The following is a 25202-nucleotide window of genomic DNA, read 5'->3' on the forward strand; positions in this document are numbered from 1 at the left end:
CCCTGTATCCTCTTTTCCTTGCTCATCATCCCCATCTCACCTCCAGCCTCCACCTACCTCTCGTCTTCCTCCACGCGGCCCCACCTCACGCCATTTTTCCACGGCCTCCCTGGCGGCATTCTGCCAACTTTTCCACCTCAAGACAATCCCACTCCCCCTGCTCTGCCACTGCAAAATACCTCTTCAAACAGGAATCGTCTACACTGTTGGTGAAACGGTATCATGCGTCGTTGCCATCGACGCGGCAGGGGTTCGACTCCCTTACAGTGTAATCTGGATCTCCAGATCATAGGTCTGAGAGTTCTATTTTGCTTTGGCGTCGAGATAAGAGCAGCAAGGGTTGGGGTGCGAGCGCCAGGGTCCGTCTTCTGGCGGCACCTCTGCATGTCTCCCGGTTGGTGCTTGTGCAGACAAAGTCGTGGGTGTGGTCCTGGGTCTTGGGAGAGGCAATACCTTGCAGTCTTTCGGTTTGAGTCGTGTAGACACGAGCAGTCATCGAGCGCGAATCGGCCTGCGCCATCTCCGTTGAACACCTCAGTACATATCCTGCACGCTAGTAATACAGTTCTCTGGGCGGTACACTGCCACTTTCACCTTTCAAGTCTACTTCTCTACGCCTTGCCAACGCGCGCTTTCTCACGCTTCAGCGCGACAGCGACGGCGCCAAGCGTAGGCGCCATGGCGGCGCGCACGCGGACAGGGTCAGCCCTCTCCATCTGGGCGGTCATAACGATAGCCTCTACTTTGCCCTCTGTGCCAAGGAGGTACTCTGCCATCTTGGCTGCGCGCGCGGCACGGACAGCCGGCGACTGGTTAGTTGCGAGTGTGCCAGCAGCGGGGGGGAGGACAGCGGCCCAGTACTGACGCAGAAACTCGCACGCGGCGTTATGGCACGAACGCATGTCGTCCACAATCTTCTGCGGGAGATGGGCTGGTGTCAGTAACAGGCGAAGGGTGACTCACGATACTCTGCATCCTCGGCGTTGCTCGCGTTGTGCATATCGCGCACAACGCGCTGGGCGACAAATTGCGCGTCACGCTGGTAAGCGTATGCGTCGTAATCCTTCGTGCCCGGGCCTGGACCGCCTTCGGCCGGGTTCGGGTTGGGGAGACAGACGGAGGCAAAGTCCGCATCCCAGGACGCGACGCGGACTGCCTCGGCCTCGGCCATGGCAAGCAGGTCGGCGTCAGAACGCCCAGGAAAAATACCGCGCGGGCCACTCTTGCCGTCCGAGTCCTCGTTCGCGACGTTGAGCGGGATGACTGCGGGCGCGGCGGGCGCGTGCAAGTCCTCCATGTCGATTTGTTCCATCAGCTCCGATGAGGGCGTTAGGACCGAAGCCTCCTGTCGCCCCGCGCGCAACAGCTTCTCGCTGTGCTGGTTGAAGCGGCGGATGAGAGGCAGGCTCGACCGCTCTTTGCCTGCCTGCATCGTCACATCGCGGATCGTAGTCACGTCGCCGTGGTCCTCCTCGGTCGCCGCGAGGTCGAGGTAGGTTTCCACCGAGTCAGGCATCTTCTTACGTGGCTCGATCTCTGCATGTCAGCTCAGCTCGACTCGCATAGTTGGCACATCTTGCTGACATAGAGCCAGAGCTCTTGCTTCAGATCATTAACTCACCCCAGTCCGGGTCCTCGAGGTACACGTCAAAGATGTCGTCCTTGCGGCGCGCACCCTCGTCAAGAGCAGTCTTGCGCACACTTGCGCGATGCCGCTCCCAAAGTGTACTTGTAAAGTAGCGCGTCCAAAAGTCGCTCTCACTAATCCTCGGCACATTCTTAGCGTACGCGTCTTGCACAACGGGGAACTCTTCAAAGATCTCGCGCGTAAGTTCCTTGGTGATATTTAACACGATAGGTCCGCTCTCGACCTTCTTGAGACCGACACCAGTCCCGCCGCGGAATTTTTCGTTGCGCTTGTCCCCGCTCAAGTCGAAGCGGTCGTCCAAGAGACGCGATGGCCGACCAGGTCGCTGAGCGTACGCCAGTTCCTCGGACTTGAGCAGCGCCTGTCGCTGCTTGCCGTCCCAAAACTCTTCCTCTGTGATCTGTCGGGCTTGTACTAGCTCACGGTGCAGAGCCTGGAGTGTGGGGTTGCTGCGCAGAACGCGCTCGCGGACCTTGTTCATCCGCCGGCGCGCCTCAGCGTCTGCGGGCGAAATGTCCTCTGCTTTGCGCTTGCGCGCGATGCTCACTGGTGTCCCTGGCGTCCCTGGGGCTGGTGAGCCCGGCGTACTGGCCGGATTGGACCCAGATGCAACCGCCGCCAGAGCTGGATTGGGAACCGGGGTTGAGGCCGCAGGCGTCCGGTGAGCGCTCACGAACGGAATGAGTCGGTCCTGCACAGCCTGCCGGTCCGCATCCTTTGTCGGCCCGGTAAAGGTGAACAACAGTCCGCCAACCGGTACATCGTCTTGGAACACGAGCTTCAGCGAGGTGCGCGCCGACCCAGCCTTGCTCGCGAGCATATCTTTGTTGAGCTCCTCCTCTCTCATGGACTACCCACTCGTAACTCGATTCAGCGCCTGTTGCTGCCTATCCATCGTCCCTGCCACTGCCGGGTTCCACGCAATCAGCGTCTGGGTAACCGACAGACTGCCGGTCACCTTTTTGAACGACACTTCAAACTTCAACGTGTCGCTCGACATTGGCAGGATAATGGTTGAGGGATGAATGACGAGCATTGGGGTTGACTGGACTTCAGGCAGATTGCGGGGACGGATGCAAATTCGGGTGGCGACGAACTGGTCATAGTTTCGGGGTCAAGATACTCCAAGTACATACGATTGATAATGTCAAACAGATGCTCATGCTTGCCACCAATGGTGATGACTGGATACGAACAGGCTACATAATGGTCACACCCTCTACTCGCGTCGTCCTCTTCGCCGTTCTGGGGACATGGACGGTGGTGACTTGACGGTGATCGAGTCGCCTTGCGCAGAGGATAATGGAGGAGATGTAACAGTCGCCACAGTCCCAGATGACAAAGACCTCGCGCTATGCGGGGTACCAGGAACACTACTCGCGTTTGGCCCACGCCGCTTTTTAAAGCTCGCCCTCTTGGCTAAGTTGGTCGCGCCATCCGAGAGCCGCAGATCAGCCACGCTGTGTAGACGTGTGTCAACCTCCGGCTGCAAGTCAGCAGAAGACGGTTTGCGTTTAATGTGCGAGTCGTCGTCGGTTGCTGAGACAGATGTTGCGGCCGTCACGACCGAGGTACGCGACAGTACAGACTGGGTATCCGATCCAGAGGACCGACGACGTGCATCCTCGTCCACGAGCTCGAGGTAGCGCGCAATGATCGCACGGTGAACGAACAAATACTGCCGCAGGCTTTGTACCAGGCTCATACGCTGAGCACGCATGCCCTGCAGTACCTCCAAGATCGGCTCCTTCAACGAGCTGAGCGGTGTCGTGACGCGGTGTCGCTTGTGGCTCTGGGTGATGGGCCGCGGCTTCTGCGGCTCGGGGGTCCTCGAACTGGGGGGCCCCGTGGCGTCGACGTCCATCTTGTCCGCTTTGTCTTCAGTACTCTTGGCGTCCGCGAGTGGCTCTTGCGATGCTGCTTCCTCGTTGCACAGCTCGCGTCGCAGACCATCTGTGATGGCGTCGACGAGGATGTAGCTCCCCGTGCGGCCGACCCCTGCAGAGCAATGCACTAGCACAGGAGGGAACTCGCACCTGTCGGAACCGCACCCAGTCAGCCCTGTCTGGGCGACCGCCACATCGACTTCCTTCATGAGGTTGAGCAAGACGTCGGGCGACTCAGGAACGTCCAAGTCCGGCCAATCGACACATTGTATCTGCACGACCATGCGCGGAGGGTTGTTGGGATATTTGTCGTGCCGCAGCCTAAACGTGCGGTGTATGTTGCCACTCGACTTGCTTGGAGATGGGGCTGCGCGGAAGTTGAACCCTGTCGCTGCGAGCTGCTGTGCTTCGTCCTCGCCACCAGAATGTGAGACCTGGAGGAGATGGAGGTCCCCGTATTGCTGCTCTTGCCAATAGTTGCCACATTTGAGAAGACCACCCTCAAATTGCCTGGTGAGCATGACGATGACATGCACGTTCTGCTCCCAGACAAGCGACCAGAAATCACGGTACGTCGAGTCAAGGGGACCCTGGGTTGCAATGTAACGACGCGCTGTGCCGCGAGGCTGGACAAACGAGGCATTGATGTAATCTGAGTCGTCGTCGGCTGGAGTGACCAGACGAACACGTGAGTAATCGAACGGCCAAATGTTCTTGTAGCGGTTCTTGGTGCCACGTTCGACGCCTGCGGTAATCGAGAACGGGAAGTAGTTGTCCTGGTCGGCACCGTCCGCCATGAGCCGCTCGACGTCGTCCGCACATAGCGTCTTGCCGTCTGCCGGTGATGCCTGCGGCAAACCTCGCGCACGGCAGCCTTTGCTGAGGACGTTCATGACACCCTGGAGGCGCTCCTGCTCGCCTCGCTCAAGGCGATAGAACTGGTTGGCAAGGACATCTTGCGAGTCGGCGTCCTTCATGCACACCAGGTTGCGCAGAAACTTGGGTAACTCGTTGCAACGGCGTTTGATCGAGTCTGGAAGCGCGAGGGGGATGCGCTCTGATATGCCACCGTGTGAAAGCTCAAGGTTTTGCCTGATGTTGTCAAAGAACGGGTTTGCCGGCTGCAACTTGATCTTCCCTTGCCGCCGATCAGTGACTGGCGCAGAACCTAGCGGCTGGTTGAGCCTCTGGAACGGGTCAACCTGTTGCGAAACAGCAGCTGTTGTGACACCTCTTGCACCGAGGCCGGTCGAAGCTGTATAGTCAGCGTTGCAGTGTAGTTGCAACTCACACTGCTGGAAAGCGAGTATTGGCAAACGCCCAATACCGAGTGATCCACTGCTCTCCGGCGTCGCCATATTATTCTCTTCGGACGCGGCAACGCACTTGATGTCCTCCCGATGGTCGAGTGCAGCTTGGCCTCCCAGGACGTACCACAACCTGCCAGTAAAGCCCTCGCGCTCGAACTTGCTGGAGACGCCCAGGAGCACGCCACCTTCGAGGGCGACTGTCGAGTCCTGGTCGACGATGACAATGTCCGACTTGTCTCGCCATCGTGAAACTGCTTCCCTCGCCTTGGTCGAAAGCATGAGTAACAGTTTGGATATGCCGAAGGCCGGGCGCAGCATCAGCATTGACGGGACCGTGATTGAGTGGGCAGTCGGGAGGTGTGACGTCTGGTAACAGGAAGGCGGTCGAACATCAAGGACAAGGGTCGAGTCGGCCGCCAGAAGCGAGGGAAGGGCCGAGCCAGCGAGAGGTTTCAACCTCGAAGTCGAAGCTCCCACTGTTGACGTCGATATTGCTGTCGCTGAGCTGGATGATGTTGGCCCCGAAGAGGACCCCGATGCGGCCCCGGAACACAGACTTGGTGGCGCTGGCTGGCCACTTGGAGAGCCAAGGCTCATTGATGCACCAATCGCTCGCCTCTGCGCCAAAGAGGACGCTAGCGAGATGGGTGCTCCCAGTGAAGTTCGCCTGCCTCCACCACTGATCGCGCCACTAGGAACAGTGGTTGCGCTGGACGCCCGACGAGGCGACTCGGTCGTAGACTCGGCAGTCTCTTGGTACAGGTTTGACGCACTCCATGCACGCTCAAGACCATCCAGATTCAGCTTTTCGAATGGCTTTCTAAGCTGAGGACTGCCGCGAGGTGCCAGGGAAGGGCCGTCGAGGGAAGGTGTCATTGCTCCACCAGAGGCGGCGAGCGTATGCCACGGCGACTGTAGAGGAGGTGCCTGGGTGGTCGCACTTGATGGTAGCATTGTGAGTGTCGCGTTGGCGACGAGGATGGGAGTGTCTGACGGCGACGGCGTACCGCCTATTGGGGGCGGTGGAGATCGCAACTGGTTGTTGAAAGGAAAATTGGTGGATGACGACGATGGCCGCTTCATGTGGGCCTGGTCTAGATTCGGGGCTGAGGGGGCCGTCGACGGCGTATCTTGGATGCTGCCTACTCCGCCAAACAAGAGAAGCCCGTCGCTCGTGTGTTGGCCACCGCTACGCGGACCGTCCTGCTTGCGGCGGTGCGGCAGAGCGGACGCACGAACGAGCAACGGCGACGGGTCGAGCGTAGTGCTCATGCGCGCCGACGCCTACGAGGTCGAGATGAGCAAGGCGCTGCCGAGGAAGCGGGAAGAGGTGAAGTGAGGGAATTGACGTGAATGGCTTTCAGCTGGCAGTGCAAAAGAAAGCGTCCTAACCGTGGTCGAGGTGCTAGTTGAGATGCAAGTGACAAATGTCGAGTTGGGTGGTTACAAGCATAATCTGCCTGACGTGGTTCCAAGGCGCCGGTTGCTAATCAAGCTCGAACCTTGGAGTCGAGTTGATCTGCAAGCACTCTGTCGACCCTTTGAGTGTCGTAATCACACGATCTTGAGTGTTGGAGCACGTTGTGTATGCGTACAGCGATCCAGCGATGAGGCGCCACGGTCGGCCGAACTGTGGGGAGATGACTTTGAAGGTGCCAATGACTGGGTCGGGGGGTGGAGTTCAGGCGAAGCGGTGGCGTGGGAGAGTGATGACGAGGATGGCAATGGGAGGAAGGGCAAGGTTAAGAGTAGGATGAGGACAATGGTGGTGGGCTAGTAGGGTTGGAGGATGGACGAGATGCTAAAGCGCCCAGAGTACCAGAATGGTGGTGTGGTACAATCAATGAAGGGGAGGTGGGGTGGATTAGGGGGGGGGGGGGGGGGTTGTGTTGGGTTGGTTTGGATGGAGGAGGAAAGGTTGAACAAGGTTTGGGTGGCGCTTCGTCTACGTCTACAGGTGTGTCTAATACGCGCCGACTGACTAGCTGGATGGATAGCTGGGTAGTTTGGGGTTCTGGGTGACTGAGCAACTTTGGGCTCGGGGTTGTCTAGTCAGACCCCTTGAAATGGTGACGCAGTGGCGTAAAGGTCCGTGTGCCGCGCCCACGACGATGCCTGCTCGCCAGATCTAGCCTTTCAACAAAGTGAGACTAGGTCGCTACCAACTCGCTTGTGAAACAAAAAGACCACAAATGGGATCTGGCAATTCGAGTGACCCTTGTCGAGTGTGAATACGTGTGGTTTGTACGAATGGATGATGAATGCAAAGTGGAGTGGTGAGCAAAGAGAGGAGGAAATTGGATGATGATTAATCGGGAGCGTCATCATTTTAGTCTACCATTACCATTAAAACCCCCCTAGGCAGGGCCCGTGCATGGGCACACCATAAGGTAAAATGTTGGCACTCGTTGTCACATCTCTTGCAACGTACGTGCAAAGTATGAAAAGGAACCCGGTCAAGCCCGTCACAAGGTACGGCGACGACACACTGCCGACCTCGACGTTTACCCGGATGACATCCTGCGTCACTGGACATCCTGCATCACTGAACATCCTGCATAAGTGATGAGAGCACGGTTACACATAGGGGACCCCGGTTGCAATCGGATTCGACTTCTGGGCAGCTACGACCACTCTACTGGGCAGTCTGCAAATAGACCCGTAGGATGGTAATACGCGTGCGTCATGTCTGTCAAGCTGTCCATCGTCGACTTGGCACCAGCGGTGGGGCTCAGTTTCGAGTCTGCAGTACGTACTCTATGTACAGAACGTAGGTTGCCCCCGAGCTCGGCAGAATCTAGTTGAGCGCTAATTTCCGAGACACGCGGGTGGACTAGGAGCTAAGAACGTCCTGCCACTCAACACGCGTCAGACGGTGTTGAGCGCTGCTGGAAGGGAGTAAAGGGTGAGACGATGGCAGGCAAGGTCTGAGCACAAGAGGGAGGAAGGAGGTGGTGGGCCACGGGGACGTCGGGGTCAATATCTAGAAGAGTCCAGGCATTTGACCCTGAAAAATATACAACCTATGACGCCATGGATAGCCCAACAAATCTTCAGATGACGCAATGAACGTCTTGACTGACTCTGTATTATTGCCCAATACTGTACTCCCCCCCCCTTGAACTTTGTTCAAAGCTCTGGAGCTTTGGCACCAATGACAGCATGTCACTATCCCGATGGTCCTACCGGTTCCCTCTCGCCTCCCCCCCCACCCCCAATCCCATTCCATTTTGCTAATCTGCTCGCTGTCTGTATTCCCGGAGCAACAGCGCGATTACAATTCGCCACCACGGTTGTTATTCATGCATGTCAAAGGCACATCCCCCCGCAGTGGTCTCGACTTTCATGTCAATTCGTCTTTGCTGATGTTTCAACCGTGGATTTAGCCTTGGCCAACTTAATCTGGCCAGTGTTGTATTATATTATTTGTGTCTGTTCCGTTGCCCGGGTAAAGGCCGTTGCCCGGGTAAAGGATGATACACGCGTCGTACATCTTCCACAATCAATCGGACACGCGGACAACGGGACACGGGGCTCGCCGCGAATCGCCTGCTCCAACACACCCACGGCCGTGGAGGTGAACCGACAATCATCATCAACTTGGGCTAGACGCGAGAAGCAAGAAGCGAGTGGGGCGTAGCAACCTTTGCGACATTGGGGCAATTGGCCACTATGGCGAACACTCATCATCTTTCTCTCCCTTTGAAACCTGGGCGTTGATTCTGGCTGCAGCTATTCAAGACTTGCTCTGAGAGTGCGCGTATCGAGCGGGAGCAAAGTGTTGTGAGGAGCGTAGCGAGCGGGCCCAGCGATCAAGATAGCACCTCGCTACCCAGAGGCACGTCGTTGTGACTTTACATTACCAGTGGGCAGGTATATACGCCGCTATACGCTGGTTCCTTCGGACGGCAAGGTTCGAAGGCGGGATCACCGTGAAAACCGGTACACCGAACAGAAGGGAAGACGCGGGCATGCCAAGAGCAATCGCGGGACCAAGTGTGCGGGTCAGTGCGGGACAAGATTTCCGCAGGTGGATCTCGATGCCCTCAACTCGGTGACGAACGATACGGCTCAGAGATCAGAGACACGGTCACTTGGCGAACGGGAGTGCGGTGTACGGCATTGCTCAACTTTGTTGTCTTGATTCACGAAATGATGCAATGTCAACGGCCGAAACAGGCGGGATGATCCCATGCCCTTGTTTGATAATGATTGAATGAATTGCTTGACGAGTTTTGAGTAGTGGCGCAGTGGCGCCGGTTGTTGGTGAACCAGATGGAGTGAAAGGTGCAAGTGTGGTTGCATCTGGTGGCTGGCGGGAGTGTACGCGCTGCGTCACATGGGATAGAGCTAGAGATCTAAGAACAGTGGGGTATGAGTGAGCGTCCCATCCACACAGATTCCGCAGTCCCAAACGGCCCACTTTGTTGGCTGTAAAGCTTGCTTACTTTGTAAACAGAGCTATTCAGAGATCAGAGATACAGAGCTACAAAGGGCTGGAGTAGGTCGGATGGATCCCTATGCTAACCTGCTGTGAAAATACCACAGTATCAACCGGCTAATCGGCTTAAGGGTCAGCCACGCTTGTTAGGCAGTTTGTTAGGCACTCTGAAACGGCATCGCGGCTTTCAGGGTCATTCAAGGGATCAAGGACGTCAAGGGGTTGAAGGCATGTAAAGGAAAATAGCAAAGGTTATTTCAGGTGAATGATGCGAGATGCGAGGAAAGGGTCCTTCGTGACTTTACCCTGGTCGGCCCATCCGTATCAGGAAAATCAGGGAGATCAGGTACGCGGAAATGGACACGGGAACGCTCATAAAACCCATTTCTAATATTGGTTAATTGGTTACCCATTACCCAATTACCCAAAAGTCCCAAAATGCTATTGGTCTTTAGTTTTGTTAGTCGTTAAGAAATCCCCAGCTCGCCAGCTCGCCAGCTCGCCAGCTCCTCAGACGCGATTTCGTTCCTACGTTCCTATCCCACTTCCCAAGCTTTTGGCTGCTGTTCGCCTCCACTATCAAGCCTTTCCCGCCTTTTGAGCTTAGGCCTCCCAGGCAGGTGATAACTGCACAGCTACTCCTAATCATAGCGTAACCCTGGCTGACAACGTGCACGTCTGCCTGACGACTGCAACTTGCGGGATCAGCAGTCTTTGCCTGCCTCCCGGCCTCCCTTCCGGCCATCAGACCTGCCTTCCTCTCATCCAACCAAGCAACCAGAACACGTTACCGCAGTGTCGCCACCGTCAGCACCCGAGGTAGAATCGATGCGCCTGTGTAAGCTCAGGTACCAAGAGTGGAGTGCTAGTCCCTTTTGAGGTCTCACTCGCTCGTTTGTGCAGCGCAGCTGTATGTAGGAACCAGATCGCGTCAACTATCACCTGTCTGTTAGGATAAACATCACCCTCCCAACCATCCTGATCACTCTATTTTCCCTCTCCTATAATCGATTGACGCCACGATAGATCAGATTCCTACCAACGTCCCGCATCTTCCTTAAAGATTCTGATTCTCGACATCTCTTTCGGTTTACGAGTTTACGAACTCGCCTCCTATCCTTGGGATCTCCATTCGACCCTGTCCACTTTCCCCAGCGGCCCCAACTTGCACCTGGCCAGGCTCCCAGCTCCCATTCCGCTCCCCGCTACCCACGCCACGCAAAGTCGCTTGCCCATCCTACCTGTCAGATCCCTTCCACAATCGACGCTGGACGGTTATTAAAGTATCACACACCCCCATTCTTGTTAAACCTTTACCTCTGTTGCCCATTGTCCGTCCTTCACTACCACCTGGTCGGCTTTCGTCTGAGCGCACACTTGTCACTGCTGTCCGTGCTAGCTCGACAACGACTTCCAGCCCAATCTCAACTCTCTCCCCGCGGGCCATGTTTGTCTTCAAATACCTTGTCGTATCATTCCTGTTCGCTGCGTTTGGTATGGCGGATCCAGCAATCTCCAACCAGGACACACCCTGTCTTTCGGCGTGCGGCAAGTGGTCCGAGGTTGTCGCGACATGCTACCAGGTGTTCACTATCACGCGTAAATATCATTACCGGAATTCAACTCACACCAGCCCACACGAATGGGGACTTTTTCTCACAAGGATTCCTCGCCTGCCTCTGCACCGGCCGGAATACCAACGGCACAGAGTATGGCAACGCGACCATGACCCAGGTCGCGGGCGTGTGCCAGTCGTGCTCCACGACGCCCAATAACATCAAGACTGACTTGTCTGTGAGTGCAGCCAAGGCTCAGAGTGTTGGATTGCCCAGCTTGTGACTGTGAACGGGTCAAGTGGACGTCCCCATGTCCCATGCTCGTCTCACGCAGGGCCTCACTTGTCAGGCTTCCGTTTGTGACAAGAGTCAGTCCCTAACCTGCTAGACCTTTCTTGGACTCTGTGCGATTCAAGCATCGAACGGGAGCGCGGCCAATGCTTCGTCCTACGCCCCTCTGGGGTACAAGACGGGAGAGGACGCCAACCCAGACCTAAAGAACTCGGCTAGAGCGGTGGCGCCAGGCACCATGCTCGGAGCGGCCGCCGTGCTTCTTACGGGCGCGCTGGCTGTGCTGTAGGCAAGCACGACGACTTGGCTTGCACCCGTTTTGGCGACGAGCTCTGCGGCGCGCTCATATTGTTGGATTTGTTGGATTCTCGCACATCATGGGCCCATGGCGGCCCTCCCCCGCACATCAAACGTTACATCGACCCTCCCCTTCACGAAACATCATGGAAACATTAAGCTTTTGGTCTGTGACGCCTTCCAGGTCCCCGCCCAAGCATAGACATTATAGACGCGCATTGTATAGTTACCCATAGCCTCCTCCAACCATGCCTTGTTGGTGTCACCCTGTCACCCGCAGATTGCATCGCCTACATAATATAATCACCATGTAATATAGCTTTGGAAAATGAGAACTTGCCAAGGATGGTGACCAGCTACTCTGCCCCTTAGATCCTCATCACCGTGATCGTCACGATCACCCGTTTTGCGCATCTTGCTAGCTGCTGATCTGCCAGATCGAGATGATCTGACACCCTTTTCGTTTCACTTGCCAAGCAACTGTTACAATTGTCACCAATGACTCAATTGCACTACCTGTACACCTTTGTTAGTCCCAAATCTATCCCTGGCCTCAGCTTTGTACCTTTGTTTAGCCTCGTGCACATTCCACATTGCTCCAGATCTGTGTCGCTGGAATGAAATAGAATTCGCGAGACGCACAAGCCTGTGATCGTAGCAACTGGTTTACCCCTGGAGCTCAAGCCACTCGAACTCAAAGGGAATGAGAAGTAAACACGCGACAGGAAGCTTGGCACTTGGCACCGTGACGATCGTGACGACTGTAAACGTGGAGTGGAACGTGATCCGAGCCTCGCGTCCTGACCGCGTCCTGACCGCGTCCTGACGATGGTCTTCAGTACCTAGCTTGAATTCAAACAAGTCGAGTGCGGAGGATTATTAATATCAAAGGCCCGAGGTGAAGGTAAAGGTGCTACACGTCCAAGTGCCAAACTGTAAAGGATGAGAGGGTTACGTCGGAAAAAGGAAAGGGGATACCAGGACACATCACACAGGTTGTGAACAAGGCCTCGTGCGTCCTGTTATCTCCCAATCACCCGTGGGAATGTTTACCACGTTGACTGTCATGTCATCGTCACGTCGGAAATCCAACCTCCACTCGCGTGGTTCTGACCTCCACCACTTGAATTTATCAACAGGTTGCCACCTCTCCCCACAACACAACATACACCACCATGAGGCCGCAATTCGAGTTGCCGCGCCGACTGGCAACCGTCGCTCCGAGGCGGTTCCAAACCACTAAGCCTGTGCGCCGGAAACGCGAGTTGCCCGTCGAAGAGGCCTCGTTTGATCGCAACCCTGATGCGTCCAAGGCCAGCATCCAGCGGCAGCCCTACAAGGTCTCAGCCCTCGGTGCCGAGATCCCAGACGACATCCCCCAGGTACCACTGCACATTGACCAGATCGAGTCGCGTAGGTTACGATGGTACATGCGTACCATGAACGAGGACAAAATGACTCCCGAAGATGAAGACCGCCTCGCCCGTGCTATGGAGCGTACTGTCAAGCCTTCTCGACCACAAATCGCGTTCAAGGCCGAAGACGCCGGTGCCAGCGTAGAGCGTAAAGATTTCTTTGCTATCCCCGGCGAGGACGGTTACAACTCGGGCGCGATCAGCGCTGGCGAGATCACTCCGGGCCTCGAGCCTGGGCGTGTCGTCGAGATTCGTCGGTGAGTAAAGTCATCCAAAGAAGACAGTATGCTTACGTTAGTGAGGCGGGCAACTACGTCGGAGTCATCCTTGCTCCAATTACAGTGGCACTCAAGGAGCGTCTGCTGTTGTTGCAGAGTACGGGCGAGATCTGGCCCGTGGGCGTCAACGACATCCAGTTTGTCATGCCCAAATCGCTCATCCCCGAAGAAGTGAGCTCCAAGGCCTGGCACCCCGACCTCCTCCAAATGTGGAAGTCTGGGGATGACATTGGATCCGGAGAGTTCGACGAGAGCAGCATCATCGGCGCAGAGGAGGCGGGTGAGATGCTGGCGGCTCGGCGCAAGATTGCGACCGTCCTCCGTCGTGTCTTGCGTGAAACGGAGAGAATGCAGGGCCGCCTGTTGAGTGGCTCGGTCGATTCGGGACGCGGAGGCGGCATGGACGCACTCTGGGAGGGTCTTGTACCCGCGGACCCGAACACGCGTGGATCGATCTCGGCGGCGGCCGCCGCCGAGTTCCTTCTCAACCGCTCAGAGGCCCAGGCCGAGGACGGCGAGAACCGGATCACCGTCCGGCCCGGGACTCTGCCGGCGTACGCGGCGCACAGGATGCTCATGGACCGTCCGGATCTGTTCCTCGGAGCCGACATCAGCATGTGGGAGGAGCAGACGTTCCTCGTGCGCTCTCGTGCCGACGTCGAGCTCCATAATCGCGTGGAACGGTGGGTGACGACGCAGGATCCCATCTTCCTTAACTTTGTGGACAAGGCCCAGAAAGTACGCGCAGCGATCAAGGCGGGCGGTGAGCTACCCGAATGGACCGAGGACGAGCGCGACATTTTGTATACCCTGACGATGGCGCTGTTTGAACGGCGTGGAACACAGCAACCCCACAATGTCACCTTGGCGTGTAGCATCGCCAAGTGGTTCTCGTCGGACGTCAATGACATCATGTCCCTCGGATTCATGGGGCCGCTTCTGAACGAACTCGGCGTCCTGCCCACATATGACTCGGCCATGCCGAACAAGTTGATCGAGAGCGCATCGCGTTCGGCCAGCATGGCCGGTTTCGTCATGCCGACCGAGTTTGGCGAGACGGCGAAAGAACCCGTAGCTGCGGACGCTGCGCTCGACGCCCTGCGTCAAGAGTTCTCGCACCGTGTGTACGTCATCGACGACCCAACCGCGCTCGAGCTCGATGACGGCATCGCCCTTGAGCCCGCTGGCGGCGACCAGTACTGGGTGCACATGTACGTAGCAGATCCAACTCGCTTCATCGAGCGAGAGGGGATGCTCTCCAAGGCAGCGAGCGTTCTAGGCACCGCCCACTACCTCCACGAGGGAACGGTGCCGTTGCTCCCACCCTCGCTGGCAGGCGGCAAACTGTCGCTCGGTGCGGCCGATGGACAGCCGACAATGGTCTTTTCGGCCAAGGTGGACACACAGGGAACGGTGCATGACTGGAAGGTCGGAATGGGGTTCACGAAGAACACGGTGGTGACGACGTACGACGCCGTCAACGACGCGCTGGGCATCGAGCCTGTGAAGAAGACGTACCCCTTCGGCAAACTGCGGGACGACTTGATCGTGCGCCCGCCGTTGCGCGCGCTGGACACTCTCGAGGCGGGGCACAACACTGAGCTCCAGACACTCATGCAGCTCTCGCTCGCGTTGCGTGCTGTGCGCTACAAGGATGCGGGTTTCGAGTGGGTAGGCTCGACCCCCAGTGTGGGTGTTTACAATATCGGTCCGGTCCCGACCAATCTGCACGACCGAGAAAAGTTCCCCGCCGCCCCGCGCGCGAGTCCGGCCCTCGACAAGGTGCAGCTCAGCTATGAGGTGGTGCAGAGGCCGTTAGCCACCAGCGCAACGACCATGGTCACCGAGTTCATGGTGCTCGCGAACCAGATCGCGGCGTGGTTCTGTGACGAGCACAACCTTGCGGCCGCGTTCCGCGGCTCTGGCCTCGTCACCAACACCAATGCAACGCCACCAGAGTTGACAGTGGAAAAGCTCCTTGCGCAGCGTACGCCTGGCACCGGCTATGTGGGAATGGACCAGGCCAAGATTGGGTCTCTTCTTTTCCCAACGACGCAGCTTTCCCCGACCCCTATCCCGCATTGGCTTATGGGCCTTAGCGCGAGCAAGGGATACATGTGGGCAACGTCGCCGCTGCGACGATACGACGACATGCTCGCGCACTGGCAGATCAAGGGTGCGCTTGCGGCAGCCGCCGGCGTCAGTGGAGGAGAGGGCGTGCTCTTCAAAGAGGCGATTTGGCCGCTCATCAAGCGTACCTCGTATGGCCAGCAGCGTGGACGCACCGCCCAGCGCACGGACAACCGGTATTTTACCAGTCTGCTGTTCGAGCAGCGCGCTTCGGGGCCCTTGCCAGAGGGATACGAGGTCGACCCAGCCGAGGCGGTCGACCTCCACGCCCCGATGGACGCTACGGTAACGAGCCGCCCATACTACGCCACCTATCAAGATAACGGGCCGTACTTTGTCGACATTAGCGTGCCTACACTCGGATTGGTGTCCAGCGTTGGCTTTGGGACACAGGCCGAGGCCCAGCGCCGAGCACCCATCGGCGCGACCATCAAGGTCGTGTTCCACCAGACTGCAATCTGGCCGCTGCCCCGCATTTCCATGAAGAACGCAGCTTAACATTACATCACTACTCATAGACCCACATCACATCTCATTGCATGCAGTGCATCACTCGATCCTGGATCTGGAATCTCTTGATACGATACACTCTCGACTGCATAATACGATAATACGATATACACTCTACTGGTTGAAGCCCATGCGGATTGGCGGTGGCGGCGGAGGAGGCGCACCGCCCTGCTGTTGCTGTTGCTGCTGCTGCTGCTGCTGCTCTCCACCATAGTAGTATCCCCCGTTTGCGTACTGGCTGTAATCGTAGCCCTGGTACCCCTCATAGCCGGGGTACTGCTGTTGCTGCCCGTACTGCTGCCCACCATACACGGGCACACCTGGTGGCGGTGGTGGTGCGCCTGCGACCTGCGACGAGGCAAAGCCTGCAGGAACAGGCGGTGCGGCCGGCGCTGCGGCCGGCGCAGATGCGGCAGGTGGGACATATGCTGGCGCGGCTGGAGTTAGTAGACGACATGGTGGGCAGTTCACTACTCCCTACTCACCTCCAACTCCGAATGCCCCGCCTCCGAGCATCATCGAGTGCTTCTTCGCCTGCGCAGCGAGTACACGCTCCGCCTGTGTGCCATGCCGCTCGCCCTTGCCGTCCTTCTTGAACGCATACTGCACCGACACCTGCTTGCCGCCGAGGAACTGGCCGTTGAGGTTCTCGATCGCCTGATCCGCCGCTTCAAAGTCGTGGAAGCTGACAAAGCCGTAGCCCTTGGACTCGCCTGACGACGGGTCGCGCGCGACCTGTTGTCAGCCATCGCCCCAATGATTGCTCTCAGCGTCCAAACCCCTCACCTTTGGTGTCTCGGCAATCCCTCCAAACCGCGAGAACGTGTCGTACAGCTCCTGTTCGCTCACGCCCTTGCCCAAGTTACCGATGAAGAGGTTGGCGCCGACATCAATCTGCTTCTTGTCGTACGAGGCCTTGTTAACGCGGATCGGCTTGCCAAACATCTTGATCTGGTTCATGATCTTGACCGCGTAGTCGGCGTCGTCTTCCGAGATGAACTCGCAGAACCCGAACCCCTGGTGCGCCATGCTCACGCGGTCCTTTGGCAGAAACACATTCGCTGGTGTCAGTAGAGAAGGTAGGGGTCACGCACACACTGGCCCAGCTTGCAGCATGAGCTCCCATATCAACGCGTCGGTGCACCGCTCGTCCAGGTTGCCCTGCTGTTAGCTTGGCCATGAAGGGTTGCGTAGCTCACCAGATACACTGTCGCCTCCTGGTTCCTGTCCTGCTCTGGCTTGCTCTGCATTTTGGTTTGGATGTTGACAGAAGTGGACGCAAGATGAAGTGGCGTTCAAAGTAGTTGTAATCGTCAACGGAAGCAAATTTCAACACACCCAAGTGGCAAAAGTGGAGGTGTGCACAATGAACGAGCTGCATCACGTACAAGATTACAACGCACGCGTCCCTATGTGAACCGGATGAGCATGAGCGTCCACACGAACAGGAGAATGACCGCAATAATCACACCGATAGTCATACACGTCGTACTCCGGCCCTTGGTCGAGACCTTGGACAAGGTGCCCTTGCTCTCCTTGGTTGCGGTGAGATTACTCTCGAGCGTGTCCTCGGAGTGCTGGAGCATGCCCTTCTCCTCCTCGAGCGAGTTAGAGAAGTGGATCGCGTTGAGTTTCAGCCTATGCGACATCTGATGTGAGCTCTCTTACTCTCGTACCAACTAAACTCACATCGGCCAACTGGCCTCCGAGCTCTTCGTGCAACGCCGCGCTCCCGACCGCGCTCTGTGCGCCTCCAGTGCCCAGCAGACGACGCCGCATGCCCTCCGCACTCATACCCTCGTCCACCTTGGCCGTCTTGAGGGGCAGCAGTCCCGCTTCGCCGCCCGTCTCGTCCTCGCGCCGCCGCTTGGCAAAGTAGCTCGCCGTGTCCAGCTCACCCCCAGAAGGAGAGAGGAGGATGGAAGGTGAGTGGCTAGGCTCACGTGCCTTTGCAGGCGAGGGAGGAAGAGGTGGCGGTGAAGTGAGGGCCTCGACGTCCCCCTCATCGAGTTTAGCGGGCACGGCCTCGTCGAGCAGCGCGACCTCAGCCGGCGCAGACGGGAGGTCTAGGAGCGGGAGCGCGACGGTAGGCGCCGGCGCCCTAGCCTTCTTCGCAGACGCCTGCACCGCATCTTCCGCGCGTGAGAGCATGCCCTCGAGGTCGTCCAGTGCATCCGCTGTCGTCGACGCCCTGAGGTCAGCTAATGACGGCCAGCTCAGCTTACCCTTCGTTCCCGCCCCGCAGAGCATCGAGCAGCGCCCGCGCGTACAACACCGTCTGAAATAAGCTCCTGTCGATAGCTAACGCACCTCCCACGTCTTCCGCACCTGCAGCCACGTGCCTTCCTCGCGGTTCTGTGCAAGTGAGTGGACCAACCGCGTCGCGTTGATCAGCCCGTGCCGGCTCCCAGCGGCGGCTCGTGCCGACGCGAGCACTGTCGGACTCGCATTCATCGAAAGGAGGTTGAGCGTTGGGACCGTTGCCACTGCTGCTGGCATTGTGAGTAAGTAGGTTGGTTGTCAACAGCGTCGTGGCCACCATCTCAAGTCTGGCTGGCAGCCCCAAGTGGAGGTCAGCGCGTCATCACTCCCCCATTTTTCTTTAGAGTTTATGATAATATCTCCAAGGTCTGTGTTGAGCCGCGTCGCCGCTCTTCGACGCTTCAACTCGATTTCCTGTATCCACCACCATCGTTGACAACCTCCAACGCATCCCTGCGCACATTCTGTTTACCTGGTTGCGTATATTTCCACCAGATACATTCCTGTCTCATTTTACCTGTCTTCATCCGATCCCGGGCAACCCGGTATGAGGTGCTGAGCCACTGAGCCCACCAAGTGGAGGTCCTCCACCATGCCGCCCCGCCGCTCATCCACAACCAGCACGTCGGTGGTTGACGCCGCGGCCGACCCACCACCCGTAGTCGACGCGGTCGCAACCAATGCGGAGGCAGGTCCTTCAACCGCTACAACCCCTATACGGGCGCGTCGGGCACCCCGTGAGAGCGCGCCCAACCGCAAGAAACGGCACATTACCGATCATGAGATGGAGCGCATCCGATTCAAGCTCGGACCGAACGGAGCAAAGACGCGGCGCGATGAGCTCGTGCTCGAGCGCGAAGCCGAGCTTCGTGTCGTCTTGGACGCACACGACATGGCAGTCAAGGAGATGTTCCATCTGGAGCGGTACGTTAGCATCCTCGAGGGTTGGGACCCCGAGGAAGCTCGCGTTGATAACTCGCCTGTGTTCTTGGACGTGAGATTACGACCGCGAGCGAAGCTGATGGCAGTACAAGAACACCCAGTACAACCTTCTTGACCTGGTCGCGGCCAATTCGATCGGGTCGCTGGCTGTCCCGTCGCGCGCCAGTCTTGGACCATCGAGAACGACGAGACGCCAGCTGCACTTCAAGAGCGAGGCGCTTGGTATAGCGAATGGCGACAAGGGCAAGACGAAGGAGGAGACGCCGAAGGGGAAGGGACGCACAGTCGAAGTGGAGGAGACGCCATCCAAGCTAAACACGCTCCGGAGAGGCAAGGCTGCCGAGTCCGAACCCGGACTTGAGCCGCATCAGCCCGCTCCCAAAAGGGGACGCCGATCAGCGGCAGCAGAGATGCCGCCTCCGCCTGTGCCGAAAGGAAAGAAGACGCGGCGTGCCACAATCGCTGAACCCGAAATGCTGGAGGAGCCGGAAGAAGAAGAGCCGCGTGGCAAGAAGCGACCGCGCGGGCGGCAGTCGCTACCAGTGCCGTCCAAGAAAGCGCGCGCGTTCGAGGAGGCGTCAGCCTCCCCAGGTTCCTCACCAGCTCCGACTGCCCCAGCTCGTTCACCTTCACCGACGCCGGTCCCAGCTCTGCCGTCGCTCGCACACCTCTCGTTCCCCCCACCTCCGCGCAGGCCAACATGGAAACGCTCTGGGCCGAGTCGCATCGTATACACAGACCCGGGACAGCACCCGCCGCCGGCGACCTTCGGTGGCGACATCGCCACGTATCTCAACTCGTATGTCCAGGTCGACGATGGCGCCATCACCGACACGGCGGTGCTCGAGGCAAGCGCGCAGCGCGAAGGTTACCTCCGCAATCGCGTTAACTGGTTGCAACACCAAGGTCGCCTCCTGCGGCTTCTGGACGGAGACGATGAGCCGCAGAAGAAGGAGCGTGATCGTAGCCATCGGCGACAGGCTCCCACAGGTCCACCACCGCGCCAGACCGACTTCCAGGATTCCCTCGTGGCACACATGGTCCAAGTCCGCGGCGCGATGATGGCCGAGGCCAAAGCCAAGCCCATGTACTGTCGACGCATTGCGCGCATGGTCGCCGCGCATTGGGAGCACCTTGCCAACAAGGACGAACGAGAGCGCGTCGCGGCCGAGCGTGAGCTCAAGCGTAAGGGACGCGAGGTCGTCAAGACGCTGCGGAAGCGGTGGGCGCTCGCGACAAAGATCGTCCGTGCAAAGGTCCTCGCGCAGCAGAGGCTGGAGCAGGACCGCCTGGGAAAAGAACACCTCCAGAACATGCTGCAGCGGAGTACTGGGCTGCTCGAGGCGCAGCGCGAGGATATCGTCAGCGGACGGCAGGGCGACGCAAACGACGGCGCTGACTCGGACGCCACGGACGATGTGTCAGCTGCTGAGGAGAGTGGGGACGAGGAGGAGGTTGGGCCGGAGGAGGGTGAGAAAGAGGAAGTGGGTCCCGACGATGATGGAGAGCGGGAGGGACCGGAAGGCGAAGAGGACGCCGACGTTCCCGTCTTGAAGACCGCAATCGGCGAAGAGGTGGCTGTCACGTCTGGGCCTGCAGACGAGGGCGACGTCGCAGGCACTGTTCAGGACGGCAGCGAGGAGGAAGGCGGTGAAGAAGACGAAGAGGAAAGCGACGAAGGCGAGGACGCTGTCGACCTGCGGACCCTAGTCGGCATGGAAATCAACGACGCCGAAGAGGACAGCGAAGGGGACGATGAGGACGATGGCGAGGGTGAAGGCGCCGCCGACGAGCCCAAGCCCGCGGCCGATCTCCTGGAAACGCCGAACGGTGCAGCTTCTCCAGCAGACGACTCGGTTGCGGGGGAGGTTGTGGGGGAGCCTGCGGCGGGGGCTCATGTCGCGGTGAGGCGGTCACAGCCTGTGACCGCCAACTCCCCACCTCCAGTTACATCCACGATCGCGGAATCTTCAGCCGCATCGCAACCGCCCTCACCACCAACCCCTCGTCCCCACTCTCGTCGCCTTGCAAAGAAGCGCCGACTGGAGGTCGCCGACGCCCCAGACCCGGATGCCAACGACGTCGAATTTGCAGACAGCGCAGACGTCGACGACGAGGATGCCCAGCTGGATGAGGCGATGGACGATGCGGAGGCTGCAGACGACGACTCTGAAGACGCAGGCCTGCTTGCAGACGCCGACCTCCCGATCGAGGAGCTCCTGAAGCGCTACGGATACGACGTCAAGGCGGAGGCCGTCGTACCTACCCCCGCGGAACGTGAAGAGGTGGCAGAGGATGCCGCAGAATTGGAATCTAAGCCGACTTCGGCCGACGCAGAACCAAAGCCCGCTTCGCCCAACGACCAGTCCCTAACCGACGCAGCCCTTGAGGTTGCGAAGCGCGACTCTTCGCCCGCGCTTGTTGTGGACGGCAAGCGCCAACGAAAGGTCCGCACGGTGTGGACGCCTCCTGACGATGCGCCGCAGCAGCTCGCATCCAAAGGCAAGAAGGGGAAGTTGCAGATCGTTGAGCCTGAGTCGTCGTCGGACATTGAGATCGAGTCGACGCCAGAGCTCTCGAGCGAAGAGGAGACCGACGAGGAGGAGGAGGCCGTGGAGGAAGTGGCCGATGTCGAAGAGGACCCCAATGCTCCTCGCCTTAAGCCGCCGTTCTTGCTCCGCGGTACTCTCCGTCCATACCAACAGGCCGGGCTCGAATGGCTTGCGAGCCTGTACGCCAACAACATGAACGGCATCCTCGCCGATGAGATGGGTCTCGGCAAGACGATCCAGACCATTGCGCTTCTCGGACACCTTGCATGCGACCTCGGGGTGTGGGGCCCGCACCTCATCATCGTCCCCACGTCGGTCATCCTCAACTGGGAGATGGAGTTCAAGCGCTTCCTTCCCGGCATGAAGGTTCTGACGTACTATGGCAACCAGAAGGAGCGCAAGGAGAAGCGCGTAGGCTGGAACACCGAGAACGCGTGGCAGGTCTGCATCACGAGCTATCAGATTGTCCTCGCGGACCAGCACATCTTCCGCCGAAAGAACTGGGTGTACATGATTCTCGACGAGGCGCACAACATCAAGAACTTCCGCTCGCAGCGCTGGCAGACGCTCCTTGGCTTCAAGACGCAGCGCCGCCTTCTGCTCACAGGCACGCCGTTACAGAACAATCTCATGGAACTGTGGAGTCTGCTATACTTCCTCATGCCAAACGGCATCACGGCGGACGCGACTGCTGTTGTCGGATTTGCGAACCACAAGGATTTTATGGAGTGGTTCTCAAGTAAGGCTGCTTGCGTGAGTGTCATCTGACAGCAGACCCGATGGACAAGGCGGTCGAATCAGGCGAGACGATGGACGAGGACATGATCGACACAGTCAACAAACTGCATACGCTGCTGCGCCCGTTCATCCTGCGTCGCCTCAAGTCCGAGGTCGAGACGCAGCTGCCCGGCAAGTTTGAGCACGTCGTTTACTGTCGCCTCTCGAAACGGCAGCGATTCTTGTACGACGAGTTCATGTCCCGTGCGGAGACGCGCGAGACACTTACGAGCGGCGGGTACCTCGGCGTCGTCAACGTCCTTATGCAGCTACGCAAAGTATGCAACCACCCCGACCTGTTCGAGGTACGGCCTGTGCGCACGTCGTTTGCCGTCGACAAGGGCGTGGCGGGCGCGTTTGAGCCAACGGACCTGCTCGTACGCAAACGCTTGCTCGACTCGGCCGACGATCTCGACTTGGCGTCCATGAACCTGATTGTCACCGGGCGCGAGGGCGAGTCGGGTTGGGTGGCCGGTCACCGCGCCGGCCTGGATGCGAGCAACCAGCTTCCCTACGCCGGGGAGGACAAGGAACGTACGCGCAAGCCTAAGATGGACGCACGCACCCCCGCCGGCTGGCTCAAATACCGTGAGGCTGTCGAGCTCGAGAAGCTCAAGGCGCGCTGGCGGGCCATCCGCGACGTCAACCGCCGCCGGTGCCAGAGCGGACCGATCTACGGTACGACAACCATCGAAATGCTCAGCGACCTCCCTCGCCTCTTACTCCCGGACACGGTCGTGCACCGTCCTGCTGACCTGTACGGCGTCCACCTCCCACCGGCAGCGGGGCTCGTGCGCTCGCACATCGAGCGCTTGGCCAACGTGTCGCCCGTCATCGACCGCTTCGCCGTCATCCCACCGAACGCTGTTGCGCGCGATGTTGCGGCGTACGCTCTCCCCGGCGTCGATCCCGCGCACCCATCTCTAATCGACCCTGCCTTTGACTCACTCCACGGCCCGAGTGTCAAGTTGCAGATCGCATTCCCAGACGCATCACTGTTACAGTACGACTGCGGCAAGCTGCAGAAGCTGTACGAGATGCTGCGTGACCTCAAGGCTGGCGGCCACCGCGTGCTCATCTTTACGCAGATGACGCGTGTGCTTGACATCCTCGAGATCTTCCTCTCGTACAACGGGCACCGCTACCTGCGCCTGGACGGAAGCACCAAGATTGAGGACCGGCAGATTATCACCGAGCGCTTCAACTCGGACTCGCGAATCTTCTGCTTCATCGCGTCCTCGCGCTCCGGCGGCGTGGGCATCAACTTGACCGGTGCAGACACGGTCTTCTTCTACGACTCGGACTGGAACCCGTCCATGGACCGGCAGTGCATGGACCGTGCGCACCGCATCGGCCAGACTCGCGAGGTTCACATCTACCGTTTTGTCTCGAGCCACACAGTTGAGGAGAACATGCTCAAGAAGGCCAACCAGAAGCGACTGCTCGATCGCGTCGTAATCCAGGAAGGTGACTTTACGACCGAGTTCTTTGGGCGCATGGACTGGCGCGACATGCTCGATGACGACGTGCGGGAGACTCGCGAAAAGGAAGGCGTCGAGGACGTTGAGCTTGAGCCTGAACCCGAGACCGAGGACGTCGCGCAGCACGCCGCGCACGCTGGCGAGGGCCGCGAGTTCGCGGCCGCCCTCGCAGAGGTCGAGGATGAGGAAGACGCTGCCGCAGCGCGGGTCGCGCTCGGCGAGGGTGAGATGGATTTTGCCGAGTTTGACGAGGACAAGAAGGCACAGGCTCAGGCCAAACGCCGCGACGAGAGCGAGCCCGCCCCGTCTGGCGGCGTGTCGCGTGCGTCGGCGAGCGCTATCCCATCACATATCGCCAGCTCAGTCGGCACGCCGATTTCGGCGTTGGAGGAGGAGGAGGAGGAGGACGGGTACGACGACGACGACGTCGGGGGTGTCGATGAGTACATGCTCCGTTTTGTCGAATGGGACTGGGACTACTTCTCGTCGCTGTAGGCTGTTTGTGTGAGAGGGTCTACATCCGCATGAGCAACAGACGTATGTACATATAATGTATGCTATTGTATACGCAGTCTTGAGCAAACGGGACCTTGGAAATGGCCGTTTCTCTTTCTCTTGCTCCATGCCATCCGTTCATTCTCGTGCGCTGCGTCGCACCGCCTCGCTCGCACCTGCCAGCCCTTCTCGCCGCTACACAGCGGTGGTCCGTGTCATACTGTACTCGAACAAGCCTTCATATAATTTGGTGTGCCACAGCACAGTTGGTGGTTCATGCTTAAACCGTTGTCAATTTCGTAGCCGAGTTCGGAGGTTGAGCTCCCTGGTTGGCCCCAACGATTGTTCCTTGACGATAGTTCCTGGGCAGCGTCGTCTGTGTCTCGGAGGCATCAGAGGTAAAGATGGTAGGGGTTGGGTGGAGTGTTTGAGTGCCTATCTCTGTCGAGCTCTGCCAAGCTGTGTCTACCACCCAACACGATGGCCGCTCCACAGACTACGCACAGGTGAGTGCCCTTGATAGTTCCTGGAAACGCTTTGAATGCCAGCGGGGTTGTTAAGCGGAGTCCTTAGTCTTCACCCGGGGCCTATTGATTTCTAGGGGGTTCCCATCACTTCACTTGCGGCGCTGTAAATAGCACTAGCACGCGCGTTGTTGATCGCACAACTTGGTGTTGCTGTTGCAGCTGCGAGATAGCGCTCAACAGCTGGCTGACACCCACGACAGTCCACAGTGTCTTGTTGCACCTGCCATGCTTGCCAAACGGTGACTGCGGAGGTGTAGAGGTGTATTGATCCAGGGCAGTTGGGCTGATATCACAACCCCAGTTTGTGACCTGACGTGCGCCAAGACATTGTATTGACCACCAAGGTGCCTGAGCAACCGATTGTTTCACCCCAATCCAACCTGTATCCCATCCGAGGCCACGGC

General features: G+C 58.5%; 7 protein-coding genes across 7 annotated transcripts; 3 read left to right on the forward strand and 4 right to left on the reverse strand.

The window, feature by feature from the left end:
• Positions 1-611: 611 nt before the first annotated feature.
• TFB1 (uncharacterized protein) lies at positions 612-2684 on the reverse strand (the record flags this gene model as incomplete). The annotated part of the gene is made up of 4 exons (XM_060599307.1): positions 612-931; positions 964-1536; positions 1622-2470; positions 2507-2684. The coding sequence occupies 4 exons, from the start codon at positions 2682-2684 to the stop codon at positions 612-614; spliced, it is 1920 nt and encodes a 639-aa protein (XP_060456014.1).
• A 183-nt stretch (positions 2685-2867) lies between these two features.
• Positions 2868-6116, reverse strand: CcaverHIS019_0308200 (uncharacterized protein; the record flags this gene model as incomplete). The annotated part of the gene is made up of 2 exons (XM_060599308.1): positions 2868-4789; positions 4826-6116. 2 exons carry the CDS (start codon positions 6114-6116, stop codon positions 2868-2870), a joined length of 3213 nt encoding a protein of 1070 aa, XP_060456015.1.
• Positions 6117-10730: 4614 nt separating this feature from the next.
• Positions 10731-11421, forward strand: CcaverHIS019_0308210 (uncharacterized protein; the record flags this gene model as incomplete). The annotated part of the gene is made up of 3 exons (XM_060599309.1): positions 10731-10884; positions 10919-11079; positions 11230-11421. 3 exons carry the CDS (start codon positions 10731-10733, stop codon positions 11419-11421), a joined length of 507 nt encoding a protein of 168 aa, XP_060456016.1.
• Positions 11422-12604: 1183 nt separating this feature from the next.
• Positions 12605-15750, forward strand: CcaverHIS019_0308220 (uncharacterized protein; the record flags this gene model as incomplete). The annotated part of the gene is made up of 2 exons (XM_060599310.1): positions 12605-13101; positions 13143-15750. 2 exons carry the CDS (start codon positions 12605-12607, stop codon positions 15748-15750), a joined length of 3105 nt encoding a protein of 1034 aa, XP_060456017.1.
• A 126-nt stretch (positions 15751-15876) lies between these two features.
• sap49 (uncharacterized protein) lies at positions 15877-17012 on the reverse strand (the record flags this gene model as incomplete). The annotated part of the gene is made up of 5 exons (XM_060599312.1): positions 15877-16199; positions 16248-16497; positions 16549-16823; positions 16857-16923; positions 16962-17012. The coding sequence occupies 5 exons, from the start codon at positions 17010-17012 to the stop codon at positions 15877-15879; spliced, it is 966 nt and encodes a 321-aa protein (XP_060456018.1).
• A 159-nt stretch (positions 17013-17171) lies between these two features.
• Positions 17172-18261, reverse strand: CcaverHIS019_0308240 (uncharacterized protein; the record flags this gene model as incomplete). The annotated part of the gene is made up of 4 exons (XM_060599313.1): positions 17172-17411; positions 17452-17953; positions 17988-18040; positions 18091-18261. 4 exons carry the CDS (start codon positions 18259-18261, stop codon positions 17172-17174), a joined length of 966 nt encoding a protein of 321 aa, XP_060456019.1.
• A 355-nt stretch (positions 18262-18616) lies between these two features.
• SWR1 (uncharacterized protein) lies at positions 18617-24271 on the forward strand (the record flags this gene model as incomplete). Its single annotated transcript, XM_060599314.1, has 3 exons — positions 18617-19018; positions 19053-22257; positions 22293-24271. The coding sequence occupies 3 exons, from the start codon at positions 18617-18619 to the stop codon at positions 24269-24271; spliced, it is 5586 nt and encodes a 1861-aa protein (XP_060456020.1).
• Between the last annotated feature and the right edge of the window lie 931 nt (positions 24272-25202).

Source organism: Cutaneotrichosporon cavernicola (genome assembly GCF_030864355.1).
Source record: "Cutaneotrichosporon cavernicola HIS019 DNA, chromosome: 3".
Taxonomy (NCBI): Eukaryota; Fungi; Basidiomycota; class Tremellomycetes; order Trichosporonales; family Trichosporonaceae; genus Cutaneotrichosporon; species Cutaneotrichosporon cavernicola.